This window comes from Paroedura picta, chromosome 14 (genome assembly GCF_049243985.1).
Source record: "Paroedura picta isolate Pp20150507F chromosome 14, Ppicta_v3.0, whole genome shotgun sequence".
Classification (NCBI taxonomy): Eukaryota; Metazoa; Chordata; class Lepidosauria; order Squamata; family Gekkonidae; genus Paroedura; species Paroedura picta.
In genome coordinates, this window is record NC_135382.1 from 6563296 (window position 1) to 6580833 (window position 17538).

At 48.1% G+C, this 17538-nt stretch overlaps 1 protein-coding gene across 9 annotated transcripts in view; it reads right to left on the reverse strand.

The window, feature by feature from the left end:
• The window catches only part of SEMA5A (semaphorin 5A), a 300988-nt gene that overhangs the window by 72200 nt on the left and 211250 nt on the right, over positions 1–17538 (reverse strand). For all 9 annotated transcript variants that reach the window (XM_077309645.1, XM_077309644.1, XM_077309649.1 and 6 more), the window contains 2 exons: positions 3533–3714; positions 35–178 (listed from right to left, as the gene is read on the reverse strand). In XM_077309645.1, the coding sequence (XP_077165760.1) occupies positions 35–178; positions 3533–3714 (326 nt within the window). The remainder of the gene's footprint in view (positions 1–34; positions 179–3532; positions 3715–17538) is intronic.

The window sequence follows — 17538 nt, forward strand, 5'->3', positions numbered from 1 at the left end:
GGGGTGGGGGGTGGGGGCAAGCGAGGTGCCCTACCGTTCTTCCCGGTTCTGTCCCACACACATGCGGCCTCCATGCCGAGGGCTTGGGTTACTGCAGGAGCGCTGGCGGACTTGGAAGCCAATGCCGCAGGAGGTGCTACAAGGCAACCAAGAGGTCCAAGGAGTCCAGCCTCCATTTCTGTAAGAATAAAAGAGCCAGTGTGGATGCAGATAAGCAGTTGGAATTGGGGGAGAGACTCTGGTGGAAACAGCTTGTTGCGAAATTGTGAAGTGCCCATCCTTCCCCCTGCCCCCTACTCCACTTAAACTCCAAAGCACAACTGAAAGTGTCAAGAATATATATTTTAAGAAAAAAATAAACAGAGAGAAAGACAGAACAGCTTTGAGACAATAGAAAAGGAAGGTTTGAATATCTTATCTACAGCTATGCCAGTTCCTGGGTGGCAACTAGGCATGGCAGTGCTCTCCAGTCCACCATGGGGCTGGTGCTATTTTTTTACTGGAATGCCCTCTATTCACATATGTTGTGGAGTCCAGTCCTGAACAGAACAATGGTGGTGTCACACCTAGATAATCCCCAGATTCATATCCTACTAGTTTTTGTTTTGATGTCCCCAGGTGGGCAACGTGGTATCAATATAATATATGTTAACTATTGAATAACAATGAAAGCACAATATATGAAAAACACCAGTATGCAACAAACCAATCATATGTATATACAATAGCTGCTGAATATGCCTGCATAAAAGTAAAAGAATCAGGCTTTTATTCAGGTCCGCTATACTGGTAATGAAGCACACTAGAAAAATCTGCATTGTTTAGAAATATTGAAAAATACTGCTAGTATTATTTTTGCATTTTTTTGTTTGGAGAAGTATATCATGATCTCAAGATTTATATTCTCAGTCAGGACTACTCTGTCAGCAGTGGCATTATTACCTTTCAACACCATTGGGTGATAAATCAGCTAAGTGGAAAAAAGCATGCCCAGGTAAAATCCAGATTAGATCACTCCAATGGCCTCTTTCGGTATGTAGATCAGTGGCCGTTCTCCCTCCGGGTCAGGAGGACAGCTGGATGGGACTTACAAGAGCAGTCCCTAACCCAGGGAGAGTCCAACCGGGTCCATCACATGCGACAGAACTCTCCGACCAAATGCCGCCTGTTCTGTCTTCCTATCCTGAATTTTATAATGCCTGACAAAAGTTGAAGGAGTAACCCAGGTTGCAGCTCTGCAAACCCCTTCCACTGAAGCGTTCTTAGCGAATGCCGCCGAAGCTGCAGCACTCCTTAATGAGTGCACCGTGACGCCCTGCGGAACCTCCCTCCCAGCAGCCCTGTAAGCTTCCACGACACAGGATCTGACCTGCTTGCTGATGGCTGCCTTAGTCAACGCTCCTCACACCTTTGCCCCTGACGGAAAGACGAACAGAGATTCCGTCTTCCTGATATCCGCCGTCCTCCTAATGTACACCTTTAGGACGCACCTGACATCTAACATGTGCCACTGCCGCTCCTGCTCTGTGGTAGGATTGGGAAAAAAGGTGGGCAGATTGATTTCCTGGGACAAATGGAACCGGGAATCTACCTTGAGACGGAATTAAGGGTTCAGCCTAAGAACCACCCTGGCCTTCCTGAACCTGCACAATTCCTTATCTACAAGGCCGCCAGCTCGGACACCCGCCTGGCGGAAGTAATTGCCACTAGAAATATAGCCTTCCTACTTAACCACTGCAAACCCACTGTTCTGATGGGTTCAAATGGTTCCTTTGCCAAAGCCTCAAGCACCAACCCCAGCCGCCAAGTTGGGAACAAGTGCCTAGGTGGCGACTCTAGACTGGAAGCCCCTTTCAAAAATCGCACCACATGAGGATGTTTAGATAGCGGGGTCCCCCCTTGCAACCCTAGAACTGTGGATAGGGCCGCCACCTGCCTACGCAGGGTACCCAAGCGGAGACCCGCTGCTCTGTCATCCTGCAGAAATTGTAAAATGCTGCTAATTCTGGGCGTGGACAGAGAAACAGCCTTCCGCCTACACCATCGCATGAAAGCCTTCCAGGAACAGTTATAAATTCTTGTGGTAGAATCTCATCTGGAAGCTAATATGGTGTCCATTACTGCAGCCTTTCATTCTCAACGCCGCCCGCTCAGCCTCCACGCGGTCAAGTTCCACCATCCTGGACAAGGATGGAGACAAGGTCCCTGGGACAACAGGTCTGGTGACACTGGAATCGTGAAGTGCGGACGTACGGCCAACTGCACTATCGTCGAGAACCACCACCTTCTGGGCCACCACAGTGCTACGAGAATTACTTCTGCGCTGAGTTCTCGAACCCTTCGCAAGAACCTTGGGATGACTGGAAGTGGTGGACAGGCATACAAGAGGCCTGGAGGCCAGACAGTTGTCAACGCATCCGTCAGCTCCACTTTTGGATGCCAAAACTGGCTGTAAAACCTGTCCACCTGACGGTTCTGAACTGTTGCGAACAGGTCCATTACCGGGCGGCCCCACTGAGCTGAAATAAGTTGAAAAGCGCTTCTGATGAGCGACCACTCTGCTTCCTGAATCTCCTGATGACTCAGCCAGTTTGCCTGCGTGTTCGCCAGTCCCTGAATATGTTCCGCTCGGATCGATGCTAAGTGGTCCTCCGCCCAGCGTATCAATAGATCGGCCTCCTTCTGCAGCTTCCCGGACCTGGACCCGCCTTGATGATTGACATACGCCTTTGCGGCCACATTGTCCGTGCGCACTAGGACGTGCTTGCCCTTGAGCCGACTGCAGTAAACTAGCAACGGCAATCGAATTGCACGCAGCTCCAGAAGATTGATCTGTTCGGCTGTCTCCTTCTGTGACCACGTTCCCTGTGCCGGAGTACCATCGTATATCGCCCCCCAGCCGGAGAGGCTTGCATCGGTGAACACCTGGTGAATGTGATCGTGCAAAAACTTGGCCTTGACAGTCCACTCAGGTTGCTCAAGTTGGCCTTGACAGTTCACCAACACAGATCTGTCTTGACCCGATGATCTAAGGACACTGACAAATCCTTTTTCCGCGAAATCCGCTCCTGGAAAGGTCTGAGTGCCCTTCGAAGAGGCCTGGCTCGAGCCCTGCCCCACTGGATGACTTCTGTGCTGGACACCAACAGTCCTAGAATTTTTGTGGTGTGATGCTATTTTTTTAGATGTGTGGATAAGCCCCAAAACTTCTTCCCGAGGGAGATTTATCCATCTCCCTCTCCTGGTGTCTTTCATGCACAAGTGAAGACTTTTTTTTTGTCTGGTCTACCCTCAATAATATTTATTGGCCTCCTTCTGTTTGTCTTTGCATTTTTAATTTAATTTAATAATTTTAACTGCATTTTAATCATTTAAATGTATTAATATTTTTATGACTGCTGCCTTGTGAACCCTAAGAGGGCGGAAAGGTGGCAGTAAAATGTTTTAAATAAAATGGGGCTCATGACCATAACACCAGTCAATGGTGAGCTTCCTCATCAATTCAAAGTCTTTTCCTCATGAGCCTATATACCTGGAGCAATTGACAATTTCCATTCTTGGCCCTGCGCAGGGCTGGCCTCCACAAGCTGGAGCTGGGTTATCACAGGAGCGCATTCTGCAAAGACAAATGTCCATGCTGGTGCCGTCCACGTGTGTACAAGGTTTCCACTCGGACCAGGATCCAAAAAAGCCATCCACCGACAAATTCCTTGTCTGGAAACAGAGAGACAAAACTTTTATCATGGTTCATTCCTTGACGTACCAAAAACTGGTGTGTTCATACTAGAAAGCTTGTATGAAAACTGAGCCCATCTGTGCAAGGTGCCCTTCCAAATGCATGATTTGTTCAAGTGACAACATTTCTAGCTGTCTGAAATTTGGAGGGTAACCTTCCACATTGTGAGTCACATAATGCTGCAGAATCACTGTGCCACTTACCATTCCCCAAGCTTCCAGTAAAGAGAGGAAGAGAAGGAGGAAGATGAAGAGGAAGAGGAGGAGGAGAAAGAAGAGGGTTTTTTTAATGCCGCTTTCCCCCTTCCCTTTCCTCTTCCCACAACAGATGCCCTGTGATGGAGGTGAGGCTGAGAGAATCCTGATATAACAGCTTGGCCAGAACAGCTTTATCAGTGCTATGTTTATTTTTAACAATTTTATTGTTGTCTAATCTTGTAATGCCCTATGGCCTAGTGCAATATAGTTTGACTATCAACAGTGCTGTGGTGAGGCCAGGGTCACCCAGCTGGCTGCATGTGGAGGAGTGGAAAACCGGCTTGCCAGATTAGAAGTCTGCACTCCTAACCACTACACCAAGCTGGCTCTAAAAAGTCCATGCATCCCATAATCAACTCCAGGAGTAGCTCCTAGCCTCAGGAGGAGAAAAGACACTGATGGGAAGGACCCCATGTTTAGTGGACATGCTCTGAATGCCAGATACCGAGGGCCGGATTTACATGAAAAGAGGCCCTAGGCTATTCCGCTTATGTGGCCCTTTTGCCTCCTATTTTTAAGTTTGTAAATTATATGAGATATAATAAAATACATAATTACTCTGATATATATCAACTAGGGGCAAAGCCTCTTGTATCCAAGAATACAACGGGTGCTAGAGCTTGGCAGTGGGAAGAGGAAGGGGAGTTATCCAGTCTGTAAGGGCATGGGGTTGAATGTGTGTGTTGTGTGGGAGGTTGTGATGACGTGGTGGCAAATGAGGGTATGGGTGTGGAGATATGGGTTTCAAGAACCTGTGGTGTGGAATGTTCATTGAGTGTGGGAGAGGACTGACCTTTGGGAATTTTGGCATAGTGGTTACAGATGAGCTTTCCAGAGCCATGTCCTCAGATATGTGAAGGGAAAATCAGACTGGAGACTCTTCTTAGGGGAAGATTACATGGCAACCAATTCCCCCCAGTTCTGCGTCATTTCCCTTCTTGTGTGAATTAGGCCACATTCACCGAAATGCCCCTCTGCCCTAATACACATGGGGTAGTCACAGTACACAGGTGTCCACCCTGTTCCTTCTGCCTCCCATGTTTTCACTGTTGGTAAAATGTTATGTGCCCACATGCTTCTTTCATGGTTGCTTCTTAGAACAGATTTTTGTACCCTATTACTTTACTATCCAAAGGAGTCTCAAAGCGGTTTACAAACACCTTTTCCATTCGTCTCTCCACAATAGTCAACCTGTGAGGTATGTGGGGTTGTGAGAGATCTGAGAGAACTGGGAATGAGCCGCAGTGACCCAGCAGGCCTCAGGTGTCTCAAAGCATTTTCCAATTGTCTTCCCTTTCTCTCCCCATAGCAGACTCCACATGAGGGAGGTGGGGGTAGCGAGCCTCACAGGGAAGCTGGCAACCCTAAGAGGAAGACTCTCTGTGCACAGCAGTCTTGACCTTAGTAAGGTTTTTTTATACTGTTTTTTTATTTGCCAGGCCAATAAGTCATTTCAGTTACTATGTGTCTCCAGACATTTACTTGTTCTCTATTTACAGTTTCAGGCTGTAAATATTTATTTAGATCTTCCTGCACTTTCCAGACTCACAGGACTGATGCTGGTCTGCCTGTCTGTGCCCCAGAATACAAACAGTTGCTGGTAAGGGCTGGTCATAACCCATAGGCCAGGAGAGACACTCCTGCACCACTCCCTACCAACTGCAGGCAAAAATGGCTCATTTGAAGGTTGGACTCTGAGGCATTGTCTGATTTTGAAGTCCTACCTCCAAACCTCCAGGAATATTTCCAACCCAGGTGTGGGCTGGAGAGCTCCTGGAATTACAGCTCACCTGCAGAGTATAAAGATCAGCTCCCCAGGCAGAAAGGGCTACTTTGGACAGGGTTGTGGTAGAGAAGAAACATTTAAGGCTTCCCACACAGGTTGTTGTTGAATTGAAAGACTTGAGGCCTACTGCACAGGGTTGTTGTGCAGATGAAACAGGAGACAAAGGAACCAGTTTCCTCTGCAGAATAACGCTGTGCAGTGGCCTCAAATCTGCAGAGAGTTGCAAAGAAGAAAGACTTGGCTTGGCTGTGTTTAACCTCCGGGCAGAGCAGTATTTTAAGTGAGAAGGGGCTTTTCTGTGGCCTCCCTATCAGCCAACTGTTTGGCAGAAGGGGAATGTTATCCCCCCCCCTCAAAAGGAATGCCCTCAGGCTCCCCTGCATTGCTCTTGGAAAGGCCTCCTTCCCTCAGTCAGGGCCTGTCAGAGGTTCCTTCGCAGCAAGCCTGAAGGGAGGGGGAGCACTCTGCAGCCTCCTGCCAGCTCTGTCTTGGTTCTGAGGCAATTTACAGTTGGACATGACAGTTAGGACAGCCTTGGGGCTAAAAGGGCTGGCACAGCCTCTGTTCTCATCCCCCTTGGCAGCCCTACTGACCTCCTCTCCCTGCGGTGGTCAGGAGCAGACTGGCAGCCAGACTGAGCTGGGTGAATGGAATTTTTATCTGTCCTGGTGAGGGGCCAATAGGAAGGCGCTTCGCGCACCTCCCCATCGGCTGCTTGGCCCTGGATGGACACTTGGAGGGCCCAATCAGGAGCCGCTTTGCAGTTTTTATTCTGGACAGGGCCCACCCTAACTCCTCCTCAGGTGGTCTTACCCTTTTATTTAACCACAGGAGCAGTTAAAGATAATCCACACAGCAGTTCCCCTAGTGAACTGGCATGAAAAAAAATAGACACCATCTGAAGATGGGGAAAGAAGGAAGTTTACATTTTATTTTTTTTTAACGTTGATTTATAGTGCAATCCTATGCAGAGTTACTCCAGTTTATGCCTATTGAAATCAACAAGTAATGGCGGTGGCTGTGCTGTTAATTACACCAATCCTGATGGTTTCACTTTGTTTGCTGGTTTCTGGCTGGTCTCCAGATCCTGTGGTGCTACGAAATTTTGTTTGTCACAATTAATGGCTCGTATTTAGTACTTGTCCATCAACAAGTCAAGTCTATTTTGTAATGCCTGTAATCGAGAACACTGCAATTTGGACTCTCGTTATAGCTCCGTTTTTCACAGATGAGGAAATCAGCTATTTCCAGTAAAATATATCGCTCTCACTTTACTTCCAACAGAGAAGGAAGGAAGGAAGGAAGGAAGGAAGGAAGGAAGGAAGGAAGGAAGGAAGGAAGGCAGGCAGGCAGGCAGGCAGGCAGGCAGGCAGGCAGGCAGGCAGGCAGGCAGGCAGGCAGGCAGGCAGGCAGGCAGGCAGGCAGGCAGACAGACAGACAGAAAGAAAGAAAGAAAGAAAGAAAGAAAGAAAGAAAGAAAGAAAGAAAGAAAGAAAGAAAGAAAGAAAGAAAGAAAGAAAGAAAGAAAGAAAGAAAGAAAGAAAGAAAGAATATAAGACAGAGTAACAAGTTTGAGAAGGGATAAACTGGAGACCTGCTTGATGACCAGCTGTGCCATGTGGTGCAGAACTTGCAAGACTGGACCACTTCCGCCAGCATGTTCCTCGGTATAGAAATTATCTACTTCCAGCACACAGAAAACTGGCCCATTCGCTTAGCCAGCATGGTGCCATGACTGGAGAGTCAGTTTAGGCCCTGGGAGCCCCAGGGTAGAACCCCCACTCTGCCATGGAAGCTGGCTGGGTGACCTTGGCCCAATGACACTTGCTCAGCCTCACTTACCTCACAAGACTGTTGTGAGGATCAAAGGGAAGGAGAGAAGGATGATGGAAGGCACTTTGGCTCCCCATTGGGGAGAAGGGTGGGTCAAAAATGAACCTAAATAAATAAATAAAAACATAAGCTTTTCACATATAAGATGGGCACAAATCTAAAAAATCCCACAGCTAAACTAAACAAAAATATCCCAAATCGAATCTGTCAGTTTGGAGTCACTTTTCTTCTGGCAGCAGCTTGCTGTGGCTAAAGGAGGGTGGGGGAAATCCCCTGAGAAGGAATAAATGGCAGGTGGACATTTAAACAAGTCAGGCATGGACCTGTACTGCCCAAACAACTGAACTAAACAGGACAAAAGTGCAGTGAATGTTCAGGGAAAGCACATCCACAGAGCTCTAGCATGAGGTACCACTCAATGGTGATGTTCTCCCAACTACATTTTGAGTAGTACAGTCCCATGAGAGTTCTATGGTGTTTTTCTGCTGTGTATATATCTTTGTTCTTAATATCTGGCCAGCAACATTTCCATCTCATCAGGAAGAACAGGAAGCCCTTGCATACCTAAGATTTAGTGCCTTGGACTTATTACCAGCTGTCTCTGGGCTGAAACAGCCAAGGTTTGTTAATCCATTAAACACCAACAACAGCCTGTAATCAACAGATGCAATGGCGACATTAAAAGGCTGGTTTCAGCCAGCATCATGATTTCTTTAGGTGCTTTACGCAAACAGCCTCACTTTCAAGTTTTGGTATGTATGTATGTATGTATGTATGTATGTATGTATGTATGTATGTATTTATTTATTTATTTATTTATTTATTTAGATTTGTACTTTGTTGACTGCCACTCCCGGGTCTAGTCGGCTCATGGTGGTTTACATTAAAATCTAAAACCCCCATATTAAAACAATACACAAACAATCCAAAACAGCAGCAAAAATCTGCAGGACATCCTCACTCCCACCCACCTCCAACCCTCATTCACATAGCCGACAACCTTCCAGGGGGGCAATTTCAAGCGATACCAGGCCTATATAGGGAGTCAGCCACTCTTCCTAACCCAGCCTCAACCAAACACCTGATGGAAGCGCACCGTTTTGCAGCCCCTGCAGAATGCTGACAGCTCCGTCAGGGCCCTCAGCTTTCCCAGGAGCTAATTCTACCATGTTGGGGGTAAGACTGAAAAGGCCCTGGTTGAGGCCAGGCATACCTCCCGGGGACTGGGGACAACAAGCAGATTCTTACCTGCAGAGCAAAGAGTCCTACAAGGGTCATAAGAAGACAAGTGGTCCCTCAGATAAGTGGGGCCCAGGCCGCAGATGGCCTTAAAGGTAAGAACCAAAATCTTGAACCTGATCCGGAAGCTGGTCAGCAACTAATGCAGCTGCCTCAGCCTAGGCTGAACATGGGACCTCCAAGATGACCTTGTGAGGACCACAGCAACTGCATTTTGCACCAGCTGCAAAGGAAGGCCCACGTAGAGCGAGTTACAAAAGTCTAATCAGGAAGTGACCACTGCATGGATCACCATGGCCAGGTGGTCCGAGGACAGGTAGAGTACTAGTAGCCCAGCCTGGTGCAAAAGGAAAAATGCCACTGGGGCAACTTTCATGACCTGAGCTCTTTCCCCACTGCAACACTCGGTGTCCGGCTGCCAGCCATTACAAGGCCATTCTCTGATCCCTGTTCCGGCGAGGTGGTGAGCTAACAACTCGTGGTCGATAACGTCAAATGCTGCTGACAGATCTGAAAGCACAAGGATAGCCAACTCACCTCGATCCAGCTGGCACTGATAATCCATCATGGTGACCAGTACAATCTCTACCCCGTGGCAAGGAAAGAAGCCAGACTAGAGCATCAAGAGCCAACGTTTCTTCCTTGGGAGCCCTCTCCACCACCATTCCCAGAAATGCAAAATGTGAAACTAGGAGTAGCTTGCAGGGTCCTGCAGATCCAGTGATAGTTTTTTTCAGAAGGGGGCAAACCACTGCCTCCTTAAGCCCTTCAGGGAATTCTCGTGATGTCAGAGAGAGGTTTACAATGCCCCTCAAGGGTCCTTCTATCCGAAAGATTTGAGCAATCACAATGGACAAGGATCCAGGTGGCAAGTGGTTGCCCTCACTGTGAGCAAGTTTGGTATAGTGGTTAGGAGCACAGACTTCTAATCTGGCAAGCCAGGTTTGATTCTGCGCTCCCCCACATGCAGCCAGCTGGGTGACCTTGGGTTCACCGCAGCACTGATAAAACTGTTCTGACCGAGCAGTAATATCAGGGCTCTCTCAGCCTCACCCACCCCACAGGGTGTCTGTTGTGGGGAGAGAAATGGGAAGGTGACTGTAAGCCACTTTGAGCCTCCTTCGGGTAGAGAAAAGTGGCATATAAAACCTAACTCTTCTTCTTCTTCAACTTATCCACTTCAGTTAAAGAGAGCTGTCTGAAGCCATCAAACAACACCCCCGCGATGCCCACAGAGCTCCCAGTTCACATTCCATATGAAATGTAGCAAAATGGTCCTGGCAGAACAACTATCAGAATCCCCAGTTTTTCTGCCATGCTTGTATGTTGTTTTATCCTGGTGCTGGTTAAGGTGTTGACCGAGTCAGTCAAGCCAGGTTGTGCCAGTCAAGAGCTTACAGATGCGATTTCAGTAGCGAAAAATTCATGTTTTGCCACCAGGAGAGAGTATCCATCCGTCATCAACTCAAATGTGGAGTCTAACAGGGAGCAGTCCTCTCTCCTATTTTATTTAACATCTTCATGTGCCCTCTTGCTCAGCTGGTACGGAGGTTTGGGCTGCGTTGCCATCAATATGCAGATGACACCCAGCTCTTCATCCTGATGGATGATCGCCCTGATTCCCCCCCAGAAACCTTAGCCAGATGCCTAGAAGAAGTGACGAAATGGCTCAAGCAGAGTCGTCTGAAGCTCACAGGGGTCCTGTGGCTGGGTAAGTAGGGACCAAGCGAGGAAGCATGCATACCCAACCTGGACGGAGTTCGTCTAACAGTAGCCCACTCTGCCAGAAACCTGGGGGTAATCCTCGATGCCTCCTTTTCCAGGTCATATAATCATAGAATCATAGAGTTGGAAGGGGCCATACAGGCCATCTAGTCCAACCCCCTGCTCAATGCAGGTTCAGCCCAAAGCATCCTAAAGCATCCAAGAAAAGTGTGTATCCAACCTTTGTTTGAAGACTGCTAGTTTGAAGACTGCCAGGTCACAAGAGTAGTGTGGCTGGCCTTCTACCACCTATGCCAAGGCAAGCTACTAGCGCCCTACTTGGCACCAGAACACCTAGTGATCCATGCGACGGTCACCTCTAGACTGGACCTCTGCAACTCGCTCTATGCAGGTCTACCCTTACCCTTGACCTGGAAACTGCAATTGGTGCAAAATGCAGTGGCCAGGATTCTCACCAACCCACCGTGATCTCATATCCAGCCTATACTTCAACAACTCAACTGACTCCCAACTGAATTCTGGATCAGACTCAAGATCTTGGTTCTTACCTTCAAGGCCATACACAGTCTGGGCCCAGTGTACCTGAGAGACCGTCTCTCCACCTATACCCCCAAAACAGCATTATGCTCTGCCACTGCCAACTGGCTAGCGATCCCTGGCCCCAAACAAGCACATTGGTCCTCAATGAGGGTCAGAAATTTTTCCATCCTGGCCCCCACCTGGTGGGACGAGCTCCCTGAAGAGATCAGGGCCCTGCTCGAACTCACACAGTTCTGCAAGGCCTGCAAAAGGGAGCTCCTCCACCAGGCATTGCCTGAGACCGACCACAGGTCCCCCTTAGACATGGCCTGAACCAGTCTGACCTCTCTAGGGGTTTTAGCTAAGTTTCTGTTCTTGTTATATTGTTGTTGTTGGGATCACTGAAGTTGTGTTGTTTAGAACCACTGTTGGATTGTTATTGTTGTATTTGACTATGTTGTATGTTGATTCGTTCCATATGGAAGGGCGGTATAGAAATCAAATAAATAAATAGTAAATAAAAATAAATAAATCTCATACGCCTTCATAAGATGTTCTTGCCGCTTCGTCACAGGTTTTCTGCCATACTCACTATAGCTGTCTCACTTCCCTCTTCTGCCTGTGAAACTCCTGGGAATACTAAGGAGCCTGCTTGCGGCGAGGGCATTGAGGAGCGATCTCGTTGATAGCGGCTGTCACACGGGACTGCCAGTTCTCCACTAAATCCATCAATAAATCATCGGAGGGCCTTGGGTCCTGCAGAGCATTCAGGAATCCCCCCTCTCCTCTCCCCTCCCCTCTCCCCTCCCCCTCCATTTAATACATCCACATGTAGCCCAGCAAGAAATTTAAGCCTCTCTTTAAGGAGTTTCCAATTAAGATGCCCTTCTATAGTTGCAACCACCAGAAGTTTATCCTGAAGCGTATTTTAAAACCTCAGAAATATGCTGGTGTAAAGGGTCGCTATAAGAACTGAGACAATGTTTTTGTGGGAGTGGTGAAATTGATACAAGACAGCATATATTGTTCCACTGCCCTGCTTAAGTAGACATTCGTAGCAACTTGATTGAACCACTCCTTAAAAAGTTGCCAGATGTAGATCGAGCAAACAGTGATGAGTCCCCCCCAGGTGACAACTCAGCTGGCTAAGTTTTGTGCCACCGCCATAAAAATCTGATGCTGTAAAGTAGCATAATTTTAAGTTCTATTTTATGATCTGTTTTAAATTGTATTATATTAAATGACCATATTCTTCTGGTCTTTTATGTATTGCCTCCATATAACTTGGTCTGAACGACTGTAATAAAGTTTGATTGATTGATGCTGCTGTGCTTTTACTGCACTCTATGGACACATCCATTGTGACTTCCTTGCTGTCCCTGATCAAGAGTACCACAATGAATGAGTTTAATCCTAAAGAGTGTCATTTTGACCAGAGCACTTAGAAGCATGTGACTGACCTAAGTACTGAGCTGTAAACCCTGACTCCTCTCCTGTGTTCAGTGTGTCCAGCAAGCCACAAATACAAAGGTATTTGGACAGCAGCAACAATTGGACATCCCGAGGAGACAATTTCTGATCCCCAGTGCCATGCACTTTTAAGTAGGTAGCCATGTTGGTCTGAAGACACAGAACAAATTTTGGGTACAGAGGCACTTTTAACACCCACAAAGTGTAATTCATGGTCATACTTCAAAATATCCTACCTTAAATAAAATTTTGTGGGTCTTCAAGTTGCCACTGGACTCAAAATTTGTTCTGCCATGCAGCTGTATGCAGAAAAATAATCTGCTTTTTATTAATTGCTTACTCCTCTTTATTAATTGCTTTGCCACTGACATTCATACAGAACTTTCTCTAAAATATTATGGTGTGAGGGGAGAATGGAAGATTTTTCTAGAATCTTTCCTCCTCCATGCATCACAACTCTTTTGCAATCCCTGCAGGGCAGTGGTTCTCAACCTTCCTAATGCTTTAATACAGTTCCTCATGTTGTGGTGACCCCAACCATAAAATTATGCAAGGGTTCTTTCACAGAAATCAAGCCGAAACTGACTAATGGCATGAAGATCCATTGTTCATGATTGTATTTCCCCCCCCCCCCCCCGGAGTTTCTCAGTTCAATTCTGTCCTTCCATGCTGATCTCGCTCTTTTTCGCTGCTCCAGACAAACGAACGCTCTATCTCAATCTACCCTGCAAGGCTGTTGTGTGGATGGCACACACCCCTGGCCAAGCTGCTTGTCCTTCCGCGACACCTGTGAAAGGGTCATTAGACCCCTAAAGGAGTCCCGACCCCCAGGTTGAGAACCACTGCTGTAGGGGGAGAAGTTTCTCCTGAACTCCCCAGTCAAGTCTCGAAGCAGTGCTGTCAGGAGAAAACTCTTTCCCCCAAAAGAAACTTAAGGTTTCCCATAGTCAGAAATAACTTCTTTTCCTTTAAAAACAGAATCTAGGGATAGTGAGGGGATTCCATAATCTAAATTATTCATTCATTCATTCATTCATTCATTCATTCATTCATTCATTCATTCATTCATTCATTCTGAACCCACCCCATCTCAGTATCCCTAGGAGGCAAGACCTCTTTTGGGGGAAGGCTCTCTGAACCTGCAGGGAGTCTAGGGTCTGGGGTTTTGGCCTTTTTACTAGCCACTTTGGAAGACCTCCTGAGAAAACAAGTAGGTCTGCATGTTGTTGACTGCTGGATCTTCTTCCTCTGAGAGCTGTCCTTCCTCGACCAAGGAGGCAACAGAGCATCCTGAATCCACATGTTCCCTCTCCATGAGTGGGTTAGTTTCTCTGCATGGTCTACTTTTAGTTTCTAGTCTCCTTCTCTTAACTCTGGGGGTGGAGTCCCCTGCTTTGCCACTGACATTCATACAGAATGTCCAGTCCCCTGCTACCAGGAGCGCTACTAGAGAGGGGAAGATGATCAGGCTTAACAGATCTGGAGGAGACCCTGGCAGCTTGGTATAGTGGTTAGGAGTGTGGACTTCTAATCTGGCAAGCCGGGTTTGATTCCCCACTCCCCCACGTGCAACCAGCCGGATGACCTTGGGCTCGTCACAGTAGGGGGCGGGCTATGCCATGTGGGTGGATGTTAGCCTTCAATAAGGAGACCGCTCAGCTGGTGGGGGGCAGAGGGAGGCCCCAGGCTGCCTCCGAGCTGCACACTCAAACACATACATTACCCAGCTGGGTGCTGGACTCTCTTGAGGAAGGCTGGTGGGAGGAGGTGAGAGTTGGCCTGGCCACTGCAAGTGAGCCCCACTACCATGGGGTGGCAATGGGGGCCCTGGGGCAGCTGGGCAGGTGCGAGGTAGCTTGATTTTTGTGGAGAGGCAAGAGGGGCCTCGGGTGGCTGTGAGGGCTGCCTTACACACCGCCTGCCTTCCTGGGGACCCAGTCTGCCTCCTAGCCATGCGCTCTGCCACCAGCCAGCTGACGGCCAGGGGCTGGGGGGGGGGGGGAGGCAAGACTCTACCATGCAACTGTGACCCAGTCTGTCTACTGTTGACAAGCCTTTTCGGGGCAGCAGAGGGTCGTACTGAGGGTCGTACTAGAGGAGTTAATGTAATAAAATTACCAGAGTTATTGTATAAACGAGGGGCAAAGCCCATTGAATCCAAGAATACAATGGGCACTAGAGCTTGGCAGTGGGAAGAGGAAGGGGAGGAGTTGTCCAGTCTGTAAGGGCATGGGGTTGAATGTGTGTGCTGTGTGGGAGGTTGTGGTGGTGTGGTGGCAAATGAGGCCATGGGTGTGGAGATATGGGTGTCAAGAACCTGTGGTTTGGAATGTTCGTTGAGTGTGGGAGAGGACTGACCTTTGGGAATTGTGACATAGTGGTTACAGATGAGCTTTCCAGAGCCATGTCCTCAGATATGTGAAGGGAAAATCAGACTGGAGACTGTTCTTACATGGCAACCAATTCCTCCCAGTTCTGCATCATTTCCCTTCTTGTGTGAATTAGGCCACAGACACCTAAATGCCCCTCTGCCCTAATACACATGGGGTAGTCACAGTACACAGGTGTCCACCCTGTTCCTTCTTCTCCATTTTTTCACTGTTGATAAAATGTTATGTGCCCACATGCTTCCTTCATGGTTAGAAGAAGAACGGTTTTTTGTACCCTGTTTATTATTATTATTATTATTATTATTATTATTATTATTATTATTATTATTATTATTATTATTATTATTATTATTATTGCTGTTGTTGTTGTTGTTGTTGTTGTTAATTAGATTTATTTCCCGCCACTCCCCGTAGGCTCGTGGTGGGTTACAATAGTCTTATCCCCATTAAAATACCCATTAAAACAGTGGTCCCCAACCTGCGGGCCGCAGCCCGGTGCCGGGCCGTGAAGGCCATGGCGCCGGGCCGCAGCTCCCTCTCCCCGCCCCCCCCGCAGTAAAAAACTTCCCAGGCCGCAAGCTTGCGGCCCGGGAAGCTTCTTACTGCGGGAGGGCGGGGAGAGGGAGCTTGATACCGCCCCGATGCCCTGCCGGTCCCCAACCTCAGAAAGGTTGGGGACCACTGCATTAAAAGACTTTAAAAACAATCCCAACATGGCGGAAGCTCTCATTATTCCTACCCCCTGCTATCAGAGCGGCAGGGAGGGTGGGGAGGAGATCTAACTTACTAGGTCCAGGGGGGGGGATGCTGGAACTCATTCGCTGACACTGGCCTCAACCAAAAACCTGGTCTTGCAGGCCCTGCGAAAAGCTGGTAAATCCCATAGGGCCCGTAGCTCACACGGGAGCTCATTCCACCAGGTAGGGGCCAGGACTGAAAAGGCCCTAGCCCTGGTCAAGGCCAGGCGCGCCTCTCTAGGGCCAGGAACGATCAGGAGATTCTCCCCCGCAGAGCGTAGAGCCCTGTGGAGGATATAGGGCGGTAGGCGGTCCCTCAGGTATGTGGGTCCCAACCTTATAGCCTTAAAGGTCAAAACCAGAATCTTGAACCTGATCCGGGCAGCAATTGGCAACCAATGCATCTGCCTCAGCACAGGCTGGATGGTAGACTAGCCAGATGGCCAAGCTCTCAACAGCGCCCCATCCAATACCCACACACTTCACACACCCCGATTTACGGCCCCGGGAGACCTCTGTAGGCGAAAGCCTCCCAGACCAGGATTGCCACCCTCCCTCCCCTCTTGTGAGTCTGAGATTGGTGGAGGACCGAGTAGCCTGGGGGGGGGGGCAGATCTCTCAAGGCCACCAACTCTCCCTCCTTCACCCAGATAATAAACTCAGAGACATGATGAGTGTCATACTATGGACGAGAATGCTGGAAGGGAAGGGACATGTGAAGGGTGGGCGCTACTCAAACAAGAGCTATTGCATGCTCAATCAATGACTATCCCAGAAAGACGAAAACACTGCAGGAGCTCTAAGAAGAGCTCTATTTGGATGAACAGAGAACTTCAAGAGGAACTAAGAAAGAAAAGGAAAATGTTCAGGAAATGGAGGGAAGGACAGAGCTCTAAAGAAGAGTACCTACAGGTTACTAGGCACTGTAGATCAATCATCAGAAAGGCCAAAGCTGAGAGTGAGCTAAGATTGGCCAGGGAAGCCCATTGTAACAAGAAAAGATTTTTCAGTTATGTGAGGATCAAACGTAAAGTAAAGGAGGCAATAGGCCCACTGTTGGGTGCGGATGGACAAACTCTAACGGAAGATGCAGAGAAAGCAGAAAGGCTTAGTGCCTATTTTACATCTGTTTTTTTCCCACAGGTCAAAGTGTTTAGGCACATCTAGAGATGGCCATAGCCAAAGGATAGTGTCTGAGTGGCAGGTTAACATGGATAGAGAGGTTGTTGAGAGGCATTTAGCTGCACAGGATAAGTTCAAATCCCCTGTTCCAGATGAAATGCACCCGAGAGTACTCAAAGAACTTTCCAGAGAACTTGCACAGCCCTTGTCCATCATCTTGGGAACCTCTTTAAGGACCGGAGATGTCCCAGAGGACTGGAAGAGAGCAAACGTTATTCCGATCTTCAAAAAAGGGAGGAAGGATGACCAGGGAAACTACAGACCAGTGCGTCTGACCTCTGTTGTGGGGAAGATAATGGAGCAGATATTAAAGGGAGCGATCTGCAAACATCTGGAGGACAATTTGGTGATCCAAGGAAGTCAGCATGGATTTGTCTCCAACAGGTCCTGCCAGACCAACCTGGTTTCCTTTTTTGACCAAGTAACAGTTTTGCTGGACCAGGGAAATTTGGTTGATGTCATTTACTTGGATTTTAGTAAAGCTTTTGACAAGGTTCCCCATAATGTTCTGATGGATAAGTTGAAGGACTGCAATCTGGATTTTCAGATAGTTAGGTGGATAGGGAATTGGTTAGAGAACCGCACTCAAAGAGTTGTTGTCAATGGTGTTTCATCAGACTGGAGAGAGGTGAGTAGCGGGGTACTTCAGGGCTCGAGGCTCAGC